The 20,339-nt window shown below is 26.0% G+C and overlaps 1 protein-coding gene across 1 annotated transcript; it reads right to left on the minus strand.

The window, feature by feature from the left end:
- Window positions 1-413: 413 nt before the first annotated feature.
- LOC127289081 (protein takeout-like) lies at window positions 414-18,442 on the minus strand. The gene is made up of 4 exons (XM_051316844.1): window positions 18,077-18,442; window positions 8,246-8,338; window positions 7,170-7,451; window positions 414-5,186 (listed from the first exon to the last, which is right to left on the minus strand). Exons 1-4 carry the CDS (start codon window positions 18,204-18,206, stop codon window positions 4,882-4,884), a joined length of 810 nt encoding a protein of 269 aa, XP_051172801.1. The 5' UTR covers window positions 18,207-18,442; the 3' UTR covers window positions 414-4,881.
- Window positions 18,443-20,339: the final 1,897 nt, after the last annotated feature.

Genomic DNA, 20,339 nt, shown 5'->3' on the forward strand with positions numbered 1-20,339 from the left:
TTGTTTCAAATACAAAAATTATTGGTTCAAGTAAATATTTATTTGAGTCAAGTAACCGATTATTTGAATAAAATAATTTTATTTTTCAGTATATGGGACCATCCATAAATTATGTTGCGCTTGAAGGGGAGGGGGGTCAAGAATTTGCAACATTCAATAGAAAAAATGGCAATCTAGATTCTATCATTTTCTATCCAGATTGTACAATGTAACATCTTGATTGTAGTGGGTAACATAACCATACTTTTTGTAACATCTTTGATACAGTACCGAGTAGCATAATGATAGTACCGGATAACATCTACTTTTTACCATCTTAAGATCATTAGTTCTTACCATCTATATTCCTCTCCGTAAATACTTATTATTTTTACCATTGATAAAAAGGTTTAATAAAAAATAAAAACTGAGAATTTATTTTAGAAATATTTAAAGTATATAATTGAAATGTTACGAATTTACATTGGTCTGTATTTAATGCATAAAACATAAATTTAATATTAAATTATCATTTTGTTGTAAAGTAGAATGTGGCGTTATCGGTAAAATGATTGCCGCGCGTTTTACACGCTAGATGACAGTATAATTGTTTTCTTTGTTGCCTAATTTAAAAATAAAAAATAAAATAGGGTCAGTTGGGGTAAATGGGGACAAGATGTTTTGGAGCTTAATTTACAGTTTTAAAATTAATTTCAACGTCAATATTTTAACCTCAGATCACCTGCAAGAGGTTTTGAGTATTGTCAAGCTTTTATCTTGATAATTGGCAGCAAGATAAAAAAAGTTATCGCTCAATGCATAAAAACTTGAAAATCAAAGTCAAACTGTTTCAGTATTTTGCCTCCATTTCAAAGAAAACAGACTTAAAAATCATACCAAATTTTTTTCTTATTCCTTATGACTCCTATAACAGAAATTCACTTGAATTTTTGATTTTTCTCAATTTGGTTAATAATGACAAGCTGTCTTCCATTACCCTGAGTTTTCAAATTTTTGGGGTAAATGGAGACAGCTTTTCATTATTAACCAAATTGAGAAAAATCAAAAATTCAAGTGAATTTCTGTTATGGGAGTCATAAGGAATAAGAAAAAAATTTGGTATTTACCCCAAATTTTATGAAATTTTCTAAATTTTGGGGTAAATGGGGACAGTCAGTTTCATGCGTTTAAAGCTTATCTAAATTTTTTTTTCTGCTGCATAAAATTAATCCTGGGAATGTAAATACCAACTTAAACAATTATAAACCCGCAAATATTACATTTTAAAGGAAGAAATTTACGTAATTTGTGAAAAATAGCCATTTCTTCCCTATTTACCCCAACTGACTCTAATACAAATTTATTTATTATTAATCAATAATAACAAATTAATTAAATTGTTTATCTATTCAATTCAATAGTAATTTTTAAAAATTTTAATTAATTTTTACATTATTTCCACTCACTATGAATGTGCGACGAATTCATCGCACATTCATATTTTTCAATCCACCAGGGAAGTTTTTTTTAGATATATCAAAACACCCAAAAAAATATTAATTTTTTTCTTGAAAAAGTACAATACTTGTGTTAAAAATGAAAGATTTAATTAAATTAAATTTTCAGTATATAGACGAGTTTTAACAACTTTTTAGGAAGAGAAGGTAATTTTCAACTAAAATAATATTTGAAATTGAACAATAAGAGCATAAACATTGTAAGATTTCAGGATCTAGTTCCTGCGTTAGCTTTCATAAGGTTATTCTCATATTAAAGGCTCATAAGTCATGTTGGTTGACTGGCTACCCACACAATACAAGAATTAATTATCTGAACATTGCCAGACGTTTTCACTGACATTTTTAGACTATAAAAATTGTTAAGCTCAGTAAATACTGCCCTAAGGAGAACAAATTTATGCATGTGAAGAAATGTTTAACACGAAATTTGCTTTCAAGAAAAACTAAAAAATAAAAATTTCTTCAAGTATAAATGTTTATTTTTTTAAATTTAAAAAGAAATTCGTAGTGACATTTATTGAGGTAATTTTTTTGTATTAAACATTTTTTCACATATAAATTTTTTTTGTCAAAAAAATTAAGAGTAAAAAATGTCAAAATACAAAAGAATTGTTTTACATTCGTTCTTGACCTTTTAAGAACATTTTTATGAGTTTCCGCTGCGCCAACTTCCCACAAGGCATTGTGTTTCATATTGTACGAAGAAAACTTATTCTGAGAAATAAGATTCTAGGTGGATGTTTTCAGAAAATATTTTTTAAAAAAAATTTAATTTATCAAATCAGAGATTTATAATAACTTAAGCTGATTATTTTAAATTCTTCTAAATTTTATTATTTAATAATCTTTTCACAAATATTTTCATAAAAAAAAGAAGGAAAAAATATTTTGAATAAAATCATCGATTAAGAAAATTTTGATAAATCATATAAAATGATTTTAAGTTATAGTTAAAAAAATTTTTTTTTTCTCTATTCTTACAAATTGTTTTTGTTTTGTGTTTATAAATAATAATTATTGTAAGGAAGAGATTTAATGTAAAAAATTATATTTTTTGTGTTTTCAATTTAGTTACATCCTTTTGTGTAAAAAAAAAGAAATATGTAAATTATAAGATTTCACCTACATAATTAAACTTACCTAATTATTATGAGGCTAAACTTACTTGTATAATTATTATAACAATAATTTAAAAAAAAACTTTCTCTTTTACCAAAACATTGTATTTTTTGCTCTTATAATATTTTTGTTTACATTTAAATTTATTATATACGTTTTTTCATTACTATTGTATTTATTTTGTTTAAAAACATATTTAAGAAACTTTAGGATCAGTTGGGGTAAATGGGGATAAAATCGCTATTTTTCAAAAATTACGTAAGTTTCTTTCTTTAAAAGGTAATATTTTCGGGTTTACTTTTTTTTAGTTGTTATTTACATTCCCAGGATTAATTTTATGCAGCAGAAAAAAATTTAGATAAGCTTTAAACGCATGAAACTGACTGTCCCCATTTACCCCAAAATTTAGAAAATTTCATAAAATTTGGGGTAAATACCAAATTTTTTTCTTATTCCTTATGACTCTCATAACAGAAATTCACTTGAATTTTTGAGTTTTGATAATTTGGTTAATAATGACAAGCTGTCCCCATTTACCCGAAAAATTTGAAAACTCAAGGTAAATGGGGACAGCTTGTCATTATTAACCAAATTGACAAAAATGAAAAATTCAAGTGAATTTCTGTTATAGGAGTCATAAGGAATAAGAAAAAAATTTGGTATGATTTTTAAGTCTGTTTTCTTTGAAATGGAGGCAAAATACTGAAACAGTTTGACTTTGATTTTCAAGTTTTTATGCATTGAGCGATAACTTTTTTTATCTTGCTGCCAATTATCAAGATAAAAGCTTGACAATACTCAAAACCTCTTGCAGGTGATCTGAGGTTAAAATATTGACGTTGAAATTAATTTTAAAACTGTAAATTAAGCTCTATAACCTCATGTCCCCATTTACCTCAACTGATCATTATACAGAAATCTTTTATAATAATAAGCTTATAATATTAAATGTCCAAAGAAAGCGACACCGCAAAATATAATTTATTGCAATATTTATATGTTAAAACCTAAATATATTACAAAGTTGTTCTACTTCATGCAAATTGTACGTAAAATTATTAACACTATTATTATTATTATTATTATTATTATTGTTATTATTATTTTTATTATTATTAAATTTAAGTAAAAGAATATTATGTGCAATATAAACCCAAAATAGTAAATTACTTTATTTTTGAAATTTCATGAAATAATTTGTTTTATAAAAATTAACAAAATGTCTTGCCAGACAAAATATTGAAATTTAATAGTATATTATGCACCAAGGGTGGGTACACCGAGTTTATTGACAACCAAATTTTGGTTAAATCAACAAAATGCATTGCTATACAGTTAACCAAACTTTAATTGAATCAACGAAATGTTTATTTGATTCAAACAAATTCTTTCTTCATTCGCAAAAATTTATTAAAATATCCCGATCGTTTATTTAGATCAAATAAATATTTTTTTGAATCAAATAAATGTTTATTTATATAAAATAAATATTTTTTTTGAATCAAATAAATTTTTGTTTGAAGCAACCAAAAAATTGTGTTAATACAAAAAATTATATATTTGGTTCAAATAAATATTTTCTTTGAGTGTAATTTTTAACGCCATCGTGAACAGCTTTTTTCACACAAATGTAGATGGCGCAACTGTGAACAAACGTTAAAAAACGCAGTGGTCAGACCTAGACAATACAGCTTTAAAAATAATTTTTTTAATTTTTTAAAATTCGTACCTGATTCTTTAAAAACTCTGAGTGATGTCACCCTTTACGTTATTTTATTTCTACCATAATAATCTTAGCAAAATACAATTCTAAAACTATGCATTTTCACAAGTGCTGCATGAAGATGTGTGCGGGCTTTTAAAAATGAGAGTAATGTATTTTGTGCATTAAATGAGAACCAAAAAATTATTTTTTAAACATTCAAATGTTAATTTTCTCAAAAAAAAATTTAAGGATTTTAAATACTAAAAAAAATTTACAATCTACATACACGTACAAGTCTTTCTAAAATAATGAAACTTAATTTACTTATATAATATTTCAATTTGGTATTTTTTCATTTTTATCTAAAAATAACAATGTATGCCACTATAAAAAAGTACCATTTATTTTTACAAAGTGGCAATTTGGAGTAATTCAAACTATTTTATTTTATATCTGAATTGCACCGAGGAGAAATTAACAAAAATATTAGAAAATGTATGTTACTGATATTGAAACCATAATTATTTTTGAAAAAAAAAATTTTTTGCATATTATATATTAATTATCTCGTAGCCAAACATTCATTGGAACTTTAGTGAATGCTGTATTTAAAAATGTTTGAAAATGCTTGGCAATACTTGATCTTGCCGCTGGTTTCATTTCTTCAATTATTTCTTTAGCATTCTCATTGAGAAACTTATTCATTGCTTGACCCAATACATTATTGATTTTCAACTGATCCACCACATTGAATGCGGCAGTATCCAAATTAAAGTCAACGATCAGACGGGCTATTCTCATATAGCTAATTCCATCTCGTATTTCTTCAACACCCTGTACTTTAGCGATAGCTGCAACATCACCTGAAAAAATAATAAATTTCTATCAGCGTGCGACAAGCGTTTCACGTTTTAAATTGAGGCACTTTAATATACGTATTTAAAGTCAGAATAAATTTTATTTATTAAAGGGAAAAAATTTAACAAGGAACAAAAGTAGGCTTTTAAGGTGTTGATTGATGTATAATCAATAAATGGTCAGGTTTGATCTAAATTAATAATCACACATGTTGGTTAACCATGGCGGATCGGAAAATATGAATGTACGACGAATTCATCGCACATTCATATAGTGAGTGAAGATAATGTGGAAAATGAATGAAAATTGATGAAAATTACTGTTGAATTTAATAAACGAACTATTCAATGATTAAATCTTTAAATTGAATAAAAACTGTAAGAAATTATTTATACAGAAGTTATTGGTTTAAGTGAATATTTATTTGATTAACCGATTACTTGAATCAAATAAATGTTTTCTTCAGTGTTTGAACAATTTAATTTAAATAGAATATGGAAGATTTTTAATTTGTACCCTGGCGAAACGCAAACTATGAATGTCCCAGAAAATCGGCACCAAATGTTTTAACAGCGTTTAATTCATGATAGCGAATCAATAATGTCGACAAAAGTTATTTCGGGGTCGCTGATTACGAATCCGATGTCAGTTTTTAAAAATTAAAAATGGCGGATCCAATATGGCGGTCAAAAATTAGAAAACTGTAATAAAGCTTTTTTTGTGTGACAAAAAAGATAAAAACCAGAAACCTTATAATCCGCTATCTTGGATCCGACATTTTTAATTTTTTTTAACTATATTTTAAAAATGAAAGTCACTATGTGCCTCGTCGCTATTGTCTGAAGAGTATCGAAAGAAAAAAGCCATAAATCATCGAAACCCGTCCAGGACAAAGTCGTGACCAATTACACGAAAGTAGTACAAATCAGTAACTCTTATCACCGGTCATTATCTACAGGTAAAGATGGTATCATCTTAAAATTTTCTAAAGTCTCACGAAAGAATATTCATGTTCGTTAGAATCAATTAGAGATCAAAAGACACCACTAGGTAATTAAATTGGAATTTAAGTTTCTTTTTTGGAAATGCGTAAATATGTATTATAAAGGTTAAAACTAAAATTATTTTCTTTTCTTATTTTTATCTTATTTAATATTTTGAATCAAATTAAATCAGAGGCCATACATAGGGATAATAAATAACCCCCCAAAAAAATAATTAACAACTTAATTGTAATAAGATATTAATAATTGAGCAGTCCAGTGTGACGTCATCGTGCAGAACAAGCAGTAATTTAGCGCAGATATTTCTTTTATCGACGTGTATATATATGAGAAATATGTGAGTGACATGTTATTAAATTTAGCAATAATTATTAATTCATTTAATTTAATAGTAATGCACATAAATTTTTGAATACAAATTATAATACACAAAATTTTTGAAGAACAATTATATTGCTTGAAAATGTTGAATAAGTATTATCTTGCTTTGATATTTTATTAATAATTTTACGAATGGCGGACACCAATATGGAGAGATTATATTGACCATGGTAATAGTGCTTAACGTCCGATCAATCTCGGGTTGATTGACAAATTACCACTGAGTCTACATATACACTACCGTCAGAAATTGTCGGTACGGCTAGCCAGAGCACTATTCAAAGCACACCTGTATTTAAATCATATTAACACTCATTGTCAGTCAAAATAAAAGCAGAACATTATAAAAAAAATTGAAAAATTATTATTTATTCAGATATTAATTTCGATGGTGTCACTCTCTGGAAATCAAGTTCTAATGAGTTTTGGCCAATACTTTGTGGAATTCATAATCCGAATGATAATGTTTAATTAAAAAATTGGGTTCTTTGTGATCCTAATGCGTAATAATATATTTAGTAAAAGTGGAATCACGTTTAGTAATTTCTATATTCTATTCAAGTTCTTTTTTTATAAATTAAAAATATTAAAATATATTCTTACCGAAAGAAGCCCAAAAGTTCCCTTCACTTTGAATTGGAAACAGAAGAATGTTTCCTACGACTTTGTAGTGTCCTTGTAGATCAATTTTTGGAATTTTTAAGTGCAGATCAAGCCGTAGAGTCGTTATGTTAACTCTAACCTTTGTTACAGAATAGTTTCCAGGTCCAAATGCTGTAATATTAGAAAACAGGGCATGAACACGCACTGCACCTTGATCATTTTTCATTCCTAGTTCTGGAATAGTTAGAGGTTCGATTGGTGGCAGATCCAATTCCGATATTCCTAAAGACAAATGTAAAAATTTGCAATTTTTATTTATTATACGTTCCACTGAGATAAAAAAAATCAAGTTCACGAAAAAAATGTTTCTGTCTGATTGTATAATTATGACTTAATTTTCCAAAAAGTTCTGTTAGAGTTTTGGAATTTTTATTCACTGCAAAAAGAAGTATCTTATTTTAAAATGTTTTGGTATAGCGTTTTTAAGACATTAAGATGTTTAAGATGTCTTGAAAACGCTACCAAAACATCTTAAAATAAGATACTTCTTTTTGTAGTGCTGCACAGAAAAAAATTAATCTCTAAATTAGAGATTTAATGTGAGATTTACACATAAACTACATATCTCTGGAATCGGACGTCGGATGTGAACAGATTTCTAGAACTGAAATTTGGGGTTATATCTATAATCCGAATATTAGTAATATGAAAAACACATATTTCATATGGCTAAAAATCATATTAGAAATCTCTAATTTTATGATATGGAACATATAGTTCTAAACTATCAACTTATTTGAATAAATTAAAATAATATATTATTAGAATAAACATTTAATTTTTTTCATATTTCTTAAGTATGTAAATGTCTGCTAAAATTACATTTGAAAAACGTTTTAAATGTTCTAAAAACATTTTTAGAACTGTAAGGTACTTTAAATTTAGCCTATACACTATACAGAACATTTTTATTAATAAAATTCAAATTAAAAAAATAAGATAGAAACAATATTGTAAATTTTTAAAGGTTTAGAAACTGTTTATAATATCTAGAACAAGACAACATTTACACTTACCTCTAACTAGATATGGTCTCAAATGATTAAAGGATTTTTGAATACAAAGATCCAGCTTTACATCCGTCCTGTTGCATGGTAAAATGTACTCCGCTGCAATTATATTAATATGAAATTAATATAATATAATAGTAAATAGTTGAGAATTATAATTAGTAAGTAATTTACAAATAAGGTGAAGGTCAAGTTTTTAAATATGGCATTGCCAATTTTTAGATATTTCTTTAAGTAAAATTTGCATCCTAAAAAATCCTTAGTTAGTAAATCGTATATGACGAATGTTGAATATCATAAATTTAGAAAATATTGCCAATTTAATGCTTTATTAAAAACTAGTATATAACATTTATATTAGAATAATGTATTTATGTTTATTTTTATTATTATGACTATGAATACTTTCAAGATACGGCAATTAGTATTCTACGCTGTGTTACGCTATTAAAAACAAAAAGTAAATAACGTAAAGCAGTGGCAAATCTTGGTGCAAAATTATAAAAAAATTTAATTTATCAGCGTATGCATTAACTTCTCGACATATACGATCGTAAATTGAATTATTTCCATATTCAGTTCTATAACAGTTAAATTTAAATAATGAAAAATTACGCAATGTTTTTGATGGGGCAGAAAAATTTACACTTTGTTAAATATAAGGACAGTTGGTAATACCAATTACAATTAATTAAATCTAAATACAAAAATCTAATTGAAATTTTGAGTATGTATCTTAAAAACACTTCTCAAATTAGGATAATTATGTAAATAAATGTTGTAAAGTATACTTATTTGTCAACAGCAAAACGCAAAAATCTGTTTTGAATTTGTTTTAATCTCGATACCTATAAGAGACCTGCTAGTAGGGTGACCATATTTTAGAAGCAGCTCTGGGATTGGTAATGATCATTACAAATCCCAGAACCTTAAGAACCTTGTTAACTATTTCATCAATATGATTATTGAAGTTGTCTTTTCAAAGTCGAAATCCAGTGACAACAGTGCAGCAGTATTGGACACCTTGGATACTGCAGCATCCAATGCCACAAAGAGGATGGACTATGGGGCATCCAGTTTCCTAAGGTTCCCCAGGTCCGTTTGGAAAGACTTAAAAGTAGAAAAGGAAGCACTTGAAGCGTTTTTAGCGTCTACAGCAGAAGAAGTTTGATTCCGTCTGACCTAGACAACGAGACAATCAAAGAAGAACGCGAAAAGTAAGTAAACTAAGTATCTTCAGAGGATCGAAGAGGAGATCGTCAAGATGGTAGTCTTACAAAGTCCAGAAGAATGTCAACATGCCTATTAAGGACGGACTTAAGATTTCCAGATCTTGGAAGTGAGGTGAAGACAAAGCACCGAATCTTAAGCAAACCAGTAAGAAGAAAGCGACGAGTGGATCCACAATGGTGATCCGAGTCCAACAGGAAAAACATGCCGACGTACTGAGCAAACTTCGGAGGGAAGTGAATTCGACGTCATCTACACGCAGGTCGTAGGTGCAAGACCTACAAGAAAGGGAGATCTCCTGATCAAAATCGGAGGAGACTCCAATAAGGAGGCATTCACCGCTGAAGTCAACAAAGCGGGTAGACCGTGGATCGACAGTTCACATTGGAGATCCGCAACCTCGATTTTCTTATTATTATAATTATTATTAACTATTAATTATTGATAATTATTTCTTGATGAAGTAATTGATAATACTAAAATTCTGTCAATTGAAATAGTTTTAAGGACATACAATTTTAGAACGGTGTGCGGTTGTAATACGCTTTAAAAATATTTTGCACAACTGGCCTCTCTTTCAATAATGTCTCAGAATAAAATAATTTTACAAAAAAAGAGATAAATAAAAAAGTTATGCTGTACTATATTTTGTACTAAATAGATAGAATCATTTATCATATAAATATGTTATTAAGATAGAAGTGGTTTACATAGTTTTATTTATTTAATTAATGCTACGATTATTATAAATGCGCATATGACATTTTATAAAGGACTTTTTTTATTATTTAGGTGACATTATGAATCTTTGGACTTTCGTCAAGACAATGTGTGTTCAAGGTGAACAGATTTCAGAACTAGTTTGATGAACAAATTTTTATTCTGACTCATTTATTTTACAAAGTACAAAACTGGTTCACAATTTTTTCGTAGTCTGTGCTTGAAATAAATAAGAATTTTTTTTCCAAACATATTATAATTAATATTTAAACATTGCAGCTATAAAATTATCTTCTTTTTTTTCTTTTTCTGATTACGTAAAAATTAAGCTATAATTCTTATGATTATGTGTTTAACCTTTGTCGTACGTACCCTCTAATTTGGCCTCTATCTTTCTTTAGGCTGTATTACAATATTGCTTGCAAATAAACAATTTTTTAAATCATACTTTTGTTGATTTATGTATGAATTGCAAAATACATAAAAATCTTTTTTTGAATTACTTCAAATAAAAAATTTAATTAAATTATAAATTCTTTGAGTTTAACTTCCGATTATGTAAAATATTAAGCTATAACTCTTGTGATGATGTATTTAACCTTTGTCGTACCCTCTAATAGCTTCTGGCTATGGTTTGTATTTTAATATTGCTAGCAAGTAAAAAATTAAGAAAAATCATGCTCAATTGATTTACGTTTTATTTGCAAAATACATAAAAATCTTGTTTTAGTTTACTTCAAATGAAAAAGTTAATTAACCCGAGTCGAAATTTAAAGTCGCCTTAGAGCCTGCTAAAACGTACGTTATAGAAGGTCTTATTTACATTGCGTTAGGATCGACTTAAGACCTCATAGATGCTACTTATGTCACTTTTAGGCAGTTATTATTTTCTAAGGAGGTCTTAATTAAGACCTTTTCAGAGCCTGCTAACTACTGCTCAATACAATATGCGCTTGCGCATAGAACTAGTCGGAGGTGGTTAGTAGGTTCTATGGAGGTCTTAATTTAAACTTCTTTAGGACCTGCTAGGACCTACTCAAATAAGTGACAAAAAAGTCGTTGGTTCCGCGAAAAAACATATCACTTTATAATAGCCTTGAAAAAAATATTCTGTTTCAAAATTCCGTTGAAAATCAAAACATTTTAGATAAGATTTGGAAGGCATATACAATTCAGAATTATATTTGGCTTTTTTATTTTACGTTGCCAGTATTAAAAAGAATTACCTTATAAATTTTACAAAAAAAATTTATCAAATATTAATGTAATTATTAAAATAGTCTTGTTTCTTTAAAGAAAAATAATAGTAAGAAAAAATACAATTTTAATTAACATTTACAAGCTCAATAAACTATTTTTGTAAAAATTTGTAAGGTAAGTTTTTTAATACTGGCAACCTAAAATAAAAAAAGACAAATAACAATTCTAAAATGTAAAATGTTTTCCAAATCTCACCTGACACATTCTAGTTGATTTTCAATGAATTTTTGAAACAGTTTTTTTCGAGGCTATTATGCAGTGATATGTTTTTTCACCAAGCCGACGATTTTTTGTCACTTTTTTGCTGTCTTAATAATTAGAATTTGTATGAAACAAAAAATTCTTTCTTTCATATAGCAATACAGTTACAACTGTAGTAAGAACAAAATAGTTTTGTTGATTCTACAGAAACAATGTTTTTCGTTGTACAATTATTTTTTAAAATTTATAAATAATAAAACTTGCTTAAACTTAATGATTTATATAAATTTATTGATGCATATCATGTCATTTTTTATAATTTTCTACTCGTTATACACGTCCGCTTTCAAACACAAAAGTTTTAAAACTAAGTATTAAAAATGGACACGTGTGGAACCAAGACATTATGGAGGGAATGCGCACGCATTCTCCAAAATAAAAAATTTCCAGTTTCTTTGGTCAGAGTATCAAAAAGTACTTAATTCGATCTAAAAAGAACTTAATAGGCTCTGTCAGTCATACGTTTTTATGTAAGGGTACCAAAGAGGACTTAAATCTATGTTAACAGGACATAGTAGGCTCTAAATCAGTTATACAATTTCAAGTCAGGAAACTTAAGAGTACCTAAGTCAATCTAAATAGGTCCTAGTAGGTCTTAAGTCGATGAAACAGGTCTAAAAAGTATCAAAATCGAACTTAATACTTCGTAGTAGGACTTAAATCAACTCTAAATTTCGACTCGGGAAATCATAAAATCTCTGATTGTGATTTTAACTTCCAAATCGATGACGTTATTATTTACATATTGCACTGCAAAAAGAAGTATCTTATTTTTTTTATAACTTGCTTCTAAGTTATCTAAAACAACTTAAAATACATTAGTTTCTTAAGATATAAGATGGATAAGAAGATATACTTTTGGTAACTTGCTTCCAATGTATCTTTATACTCTCTAAATTTGAATCAGCTAAAATCCGCTGATTGGCAGCGAATAGTCGCTGATTGAAAAAGCTATAAGTATGCAGCTGCGAATCAGCGACTAACAACTATTTCAATCAGCGGAATACTCCATTTTAAAATAAATTTATCTTCCGACGAAAATGACCGACGTTCGCCGATTCGTGATTCGCTATTTTATTAGCTGTAACCGCTGATTTGCAGTGAAAACTTTATTCGCTGATTCAAACAGTGAAATTTTCGCTAATTCAAATTTAGAGAGTAATAAGATACTTCTTTTTGCAGTGTGCATATCTATAAATTATATAAATACCTGAAAGCTGAATTTTATTAGCCAATTTTTTTTTATTTTTGGTTTATTGGTCATTCTTCGATTTTGTTTTAAAATTTAAATGAAAAGGTGCAACTTTTTATCTGTGGATTTTTTTTCTAATGTGTATACTGTAGACAATAAATGTATAAAAAAACTTGCGAATTCTTCCAATGAAATGTAATTAATTTTTAAAACATAACTCGTCATATTGGTTAAATATGAAAAATAAATTATTTTGTAATTTGATGTGCATATTTTTGTAGCTCTTCTCAAGTTCACAGAAAAAAACTGAATTCAGAATGAGTCGTGTAGGCGGCTCATTTTGAGTTGCAACAAAAATAAGACTAGGTTTTTTCTGTGTTTATAAAATGATGACAAAGATTTAAATAACTTATTATTTAATTTTTTAAATTGACACATTCAGCTCATCAGGTTTTTTTCAGATTTTCTTGTTTGAAATAATATATTTCACATATTTGGGTTGAATTAATCATTAAAATATCTAATATTGATCGTCTAAAAAAAAATTAATTTTCTTACGTTTTCTTCAAAATTCTTCGAAAAACTTGAAATTCTGCGATTTAGATTTTGTCAAAAACATTTTCTTACATAAATTTAAATGATAAAGAAGATGACACTGACAGATTTTGTCGTCAATTTTTTGCAATTTATGCTGACCAATAGTTATTATTACAATGAAAAAACGAACATTTTAATTTTTTCAGTAACGAAAGTAATGAATATGGATAACTTTTTACAAAAATAAAAAAATCAATCTTGCAGTAGGTGGGTAACCAATAATAGACGTAACCTATTACATCGGTGATATTTCTCATAACCATAGGTGAAAACTATGCTACGAGTTTGCGATTTTCAATGAAGAAATGTGGAAAAAATGGAAAAGATTACAAACTACATTAACTGGAAAGTGAATTTTGAAGAAAGAGAAGCATAAGATTAAGGATGATGAGAAAGTGGAGAAACCGAAAGTAAAGGAAGAAAACGATTTGAAAGTGTAAATGATGAAGAAAAAACGTGGAGCGAAAGAATGCTGACATTAGAAGAAAAAGCGTGTGTTAAAGGAAGAAAATAGGAAGTGGAATAGGAATGGGTAGAGATGTGGCAAAGTAGAATTGGAAAATGAGTGCCAGAAGGAAGTTGAAAGGAAAAGAGGTCAAAGGGTTGAAAGCGCATTGTGAAAGGTGGATGGAATATATAATGTTAAGAGTAATAATGGAGGAATTCAAGTTTTATTGGAGCAATATAAGCAAGTGAATATGGTTCACTCACATCAGATTTTTGTCACATGGTTATAATTTAGTCTAATATTGATGTAACATGAACATTTTTTTTGCACTTCTAAAATGAGGCTATAAACTTTCCATTCAATGTTAATTTAACCTTTGTTGTTGTTTATTGTAAAAAATAAAAAAATTAATAATAAATTAGTTTCTCCTATGCGAGTGACGGAGGGTTAAAAAAAATCATGAATGCATTATTTTCGAAAGAATTAAAAATTACAAATATTTTATAATTTTATAAAATTTTAATTTTTAATTATAATGACTAATTTTGGTGTATACGATAAAAAGGCTTGCATTAAAAAGTATTGAAAATTTTAAATTCCTAGCAATTCAATTTTTGTCCAATTTTTATTATTCTCCAACGATGAGGAAGAATAAAATCTCAATACTTATTTATGATAGTTGAAATTAAATTAAAACCTCCATTAATATCTAAAGTTTTTTTTTTATAAATATTGCAGGGCACTAAAAACAGTTTATAAATGGCAAAGTTTATGATTAATAAGAAATTTATGTCATTACAAAATACTTGTTTCATTCGAAATCTGTAAATTTCTGAAATAAAACAGTTATTAAAAATTCTTTTGAAAAATTAAAAAAAAACAAATTCGTTTAAAAAATAAATGTAGAGAACTTAAAATACCATTTTTGTATTTTCCAAAATTTTTAAACTGCAAAATTATGATATAAAGAAAAAAATAAAAAACTTTGAAGAAGTTGCATTAAAATGAATAAAATTATTATTATTTCAATATCTATTCGAAAGTTTTCTGCAAAACAGGATAAAAAGGGAATTTCCCACAATACATGGAATAAACAAATTTGGAGTTGTACAGAATATGAGATAATTTCAATTCAATTCTTCTTAGCAGAAAATAAAAAATTTTATCTGAGGGTCTATATTTCTGGAGATGAACTTCCTTAATTACAAAATAATTTCCTCCAAATAACTCAGTAAAAAAAATTTTTTTTTCATCTTTCAAACTAATTTCAAATTTAGATGTAGAATTTATAAATCGGTTTGGGAGTGGAAATAATTTACATAATTTATTTTTTATAACACATTTTAATTATATTAAGCATAATCAATTATAATTCAGTAAAAATGGACTTTTTATATATTCATTGCGCAAAGATTTTTAAACACTTACAAAAATATTCCCTTTCCTTTATTTAAATATATTGAATGGACGTGATAATTTTTTCAAGCTACTAAAAAAAATCATGATAATTTTCAAGTTAAAAAAATATATTTATCCAAATTAGAAAGAAAACTGAAAATTTTCCAATTTAGAAATTTATTTCCTTTTTTTCAACTAAAAAATAGTTTTTTTCAAATTTCAAAAATTTTTTATAATTAAGAAAAACTTTTTACTTTCTATAACTTTGACACACTTAATTTTTATGTTTTTTTTAATCATCGTAAAAGAGAAATTAATTTTTCTTCCATCTTCAAGTATTTGTAAATGATGATTTGAAAAAATTCTGTGGTATAATAATATTTGCGGTAGGAAAGTTCTCCTGGGTCAAAATGACTCAAAATGTGTCAAACGAAGGGTTGATTTTTTCATAATTTTTTAATGCTTAAAAAAATGTTATGTGTACAAACTAACATAACTAAAAAAATTATTTATAGTATAACTAACAAATTGAAAAATAAATTTTATGTAAAAATAATGGAGTAAAAACATCGAATGTCAAAATAAAAAAAAATAATTTTTTGTTGTTTCTTTTTTTCTACATTGAAAAATCAGACGCATTTTGTTTACATTTATCCGACAAACTAAAAAAAAGTATTTAGTCATTTTCAAGATATGATTTTTGTAAAGTAATAATTTGTTTTTGTTTTGCAAAATAGCTCTGCTTAAAACCTCATCAGTTTCGAGGCTCCAATAAATTATACTCTACGGCTTGTTATTGTATAAAAATATATATAGAGACGACTTGAATTAAAAATCTGATAATCCTGACATTTTGTAAGAGATCATGTAGGTTATATTTACATATATATTTTTAAACTTCAAAATTGGTTCATGTAATAAAAAAATTGTGCCAAATACTGCGTTGGCAAATAACGCTAAAATATGCATAATTATGAAATTTATTTTCTTTGAAAAAAACGTTTACTTTCTGTGGATTTTTTAAAAAAAAAATTTTATATACTTTCATATATTCTTTTTTATTTTTAAAGTAATTTTGTCCATATTATTATTATTTTTATTTATTTAATAAGTTGACGGTATTAATTATTATTATTATTATAAAAATATTACAAAATTTTATTCTAGTCAATTTATTTTACCAAGAAGAAAACTTTGTATTTCTTACATATTCGGAGGTTTTTTTTTCTTTTCCCAAAAAAAAGATCTGACCTCATATTTCATGAAGGTTGAGTATTTTTTGGGGAGGAGGGGGAAATAAATTTAATTTGGTTATGGAAGTAGTAAAAAGTATTATCAAATTTGAACTCTCATTGTTCGTGTGATATTATGTATTATATACATTTTCACTGACTGATCTGTTTCATTGAGTGATGTGGATGAGAATGTTGGGGCTTGATACCTCCAAAGTAGCACTCATACACATGAAAGAAACTAATGCTTACTTTAAGTTCATAATACTTTCTCCAGCCAATTCAGCTGAGGTAGTTATGCAATCTCTGACATAACCTTCGGCATACCAAGTTACGCCACATTTTCTATTATGCCTTATTCCTTTTTACTGGATTACCATTCTTCAAAAAATGACTTTACACAAAGTGCACACGAATCTATTATTGTTTTGAATTTATTCTTTCGCCAATGACGAGGCTCAAATATTAAATTAAAAAAAAAAAATAAATAAAGTAAACAATATTCGGAATAAAAAAAATTAATAACAATATTTTATTTATTTAATAAAGTTTTCCCCAAAAGAGGAAAAAATGTAACTAACTTTTTAAAATTAAAGAAAACCTCTTTTTACTATTTTTCATTCCCTTTTCATTATAAAAAAAATTATATGCAAAATGTTTCATAATTTTAATTAAAATTCTTATTATTTATAATCTGTGTAATTTAAAAAGACTCATAAATTATTTAAATAAATGTTAATCTACATATAGTGAAAAAAATGGAAACGGATTTTTAAATTGTGCAAATTTTTTGTTGTGTTGAATAAAATTTTAGAAAGGAAAATAATTTAAAAGAAAATGTTTAATTATATGTATATAATATCTTTTGTAATAAGGAAGACGAGTAATTTTCGAAATATCAAATTAAATATAATAATATAAACAATTGTTCGTGACTGATTGTCTTTTATGAGCATCTGAAAATAAAGCTGTAGAAGAAGAAGAAGAAGAATAATTTGTCATTTATTGTGTAATTAATTAGTTACAATGAAAAGTTATTAACAAATTTTTTTTATGTCAAGTACCTTATTACTAAAATTAAATTTATTACTAAAAGAACATTTTTATTCATTTAAACTTTGTAATTATAAAACATAAATATGATTTATAATACAAGGAATCAAAAAGTATTTGAAAAATTTTAATTACTTTTTTACCAACAAAAAACTAATACAAATTTTGTGGCTAATAACTAGTGTTTTAAATTGGAAATTTACTACCCTTAATTGTGAAAAATGTCCCGAAGATCAATTTTTTAATCCAAAAAAGTTATACTCAAAAAAGTGAAAAAATCCAAATCTGTATTCTTAAGACATTTTTTTTTTAAATTATAAATGATTTTATATATTTAATTAATTAGTATTAATCATATTTAACAAATAATTAAATTATTTTAATAAAATTAACTTTCACCTTTTTTTAAAAATTTAGAATTTTTATTTTAGAAACACAAATCTTACGTGTATCAAAATTAGGTTTTCTGGATATTTGATCAAACTTGGGTTGAGCTGTAATGATGGTTTGGCCAAAAGCACTTTGGTGGTATAATCCCAAAATGAGAATACTTATTATCCTTATAGTCGAAAACATTTTCTTTTTTTTAATTCAATACAATAAGAAAATTGCTTAAAAACTGAATTGAACAATTTTTATAATGTACTTAATGTCCGAAAGAAATTCACCAATAATTTAAATTTCCATTATTAAAAGGAATAAAAATTGTCATTAAATGTCTATCACGTGCATTCTGTGACCACGAAAAATTCTTTAAATATTGAAAAAAAATTTCAATAATTAGAAAAGAATGAATCGCGATCTTAAATTAAACTAAAGTGGGATCAACTTCATATCTGTCTTATATGCTAAAACCCCTTCTCTTGAGGTTCTTTCGGTTGAAAAGTCGCAATACAACATCATTTCATTCTTCTTACCTTAGAGAACGCATACTTTAAATGATGAATTATTTACGTGTTCAACAGATAGTTTGGACATTCTTGAAGGATAAACTTTTTTTGATAAAAAAAAGAAAAAAAAAGTTGATTCATTCCATTTAAAAGTAAAGTCTAGTTTAATTGAAATCATTTATTGAATAGAGAAGAATTTGGTAATAATAAAAAGTTTGCATAACATCCATTTGACACAAAGACATTACAATTTTAATGATAATAGTAAAATAATAAATCAATCAATTTTTTGAAGTTTGTTCCAAACTATGATTCGGGACATTTTGTATACTTCCAATATAAGTCAGGATATTTCACAATGTTTTTGGTATCACGGGATATTTCAGGATATTTCAGATTATTTTCGTTATTTCAGATAATTCAAAATAATTGAAGATAATTTAGAAAATTTTTAAATTAATTTACGGCACAATATTTCCACTATAATTCACGATATTTCAGAAAATTCACATTGCGATACTTCAGATAATTCAATATACTTTAAGATAATTCAGAGTATTTCAAGATAATTCACAGTATTTTACGTTACTTCCATAAATTAACGATACTTCATATAATTCATTCAAGACAATTTGAGATACTTCAGATAATTCACTTGAGATAATTCGAGATATTTTAGAAAATTCAAAATACTTTAAGTTAATTAAGATTATTTCAAAATAGTTTAAGATAATTTAAAGTACTTCAATGTATTTCAGGGCATTTTACGATAATAAAGATAATTAATTTCCGTATAGATGTTGATATATTTGTTTCAACCAAATTTGTTTAAATATTTAATAATGAAGGTTTAGTTTTTTTGTCATGTCAATTTATGAATTAAAAAGTATAAAATACAGTCAATTAAAAATAACATAACGTTCAGATAACTCTTTAGATAATTTACGTGTGTATACAGAACTGAAATTTAGAAAAATTAGAAAGCTATCAATTTGTTTCTTTTCTTTCAGAATTATTTTCATTTTTAATCACAAAACTGTCTTAAAAAATTAGTTTAATATTATGCAAACTATATTTAGAAAATATTTAACTATGTTACAAAAAGTAAACAAAATTTTTTTTATTTATCAACATGCATGAAAAACTGTGCAGCCTTTTTCACTTCATTCATAAATTTTATTTTCATTCATTTTGATAATTATTCAATTATATTACCTATAATAATTGAATAATTATTATTAAATAATTTTTTTTTAATTGTGATTTTTTTCTCGACGGTTTTATAATGTATTTGTAATATAAAACAATTTTTAAAACATAAAACATGAAAAACGCATTGTTTTTAAATTAACATTTTGTAAAAAAATTTTATATCTGGGTTTTTCCACGAGAACAATTGAATTTTAGTCGATGCGTCATGGTGATTAAAACAGTTGTATCTTTTTTTGGTTATAAAATCAAAAAATCTGTTGAATACATTTCTAATTCCTTATCTTTCTCAAGGGAATGAAAAATTTTTATTTTATAAAAATTAAAAAAAAGTTACAGATAAAATTAGTCATCGTGATGCCCGAACAGAATATCCGCTTTTTTATGGAAATTCCCAACTATTAAAATTAATAATAATTTTGTTAAACAAAAATTATTTTTTGAATATTCCATTTCGGCATTTCCAAAAGAAAAGAAAACCATTGATGATTGGTATACTGTATCTAGAAAAAAAATGTTATATTTTGACTGTTAAAAATTCTAATTGTTAATAAATTTGAAAAATGAATTTCAGTCTAATCTTTTAAGAAACTTTTTTTTAATCACACTA

This window comes from Leptopilina boulardi, unplaced genomic scaffold, assembly GCF_019393585.1.
Source record: "Leptopilina boulardi isolate dan_hultmark-lab unplaced genomic scaffold, ZJU_Lbou_2.1 LbouV2_399, whole genome shotgun sequence".
Taxonomy (NCBI): domain Eukaryota; kingdom Metazoa; phylum Arthropoda; class Insecta; order Hymenoptera; family Figitidae; genus Leptopilina; species Leptopilina boulardi.

Bases quoted from the DNA above. Each gene is read 5' to 3' on its own strand.
- LOC127289081 (XM_051316844.1), bottom strand. From the start codon at position 18,206: ATGTTTTCGACTATAAGGATAATAAGTATTCTCATTTTGGGATTATAC. The intron at 8,339-18,076 runs GTAAGATTTGTG...ATATAATTGCAG, and splicing joins AAAACCTAATTTTGATACAC to CGGAGTACATTTTACCATGC. The intron at 7,452-8,245 runs GTAAGTGTAAAT...ATTTGTCTTTAG, and splicing joins GAGACCATATCTAGTTAGAG to GAATATCGGAATTGGATCTG.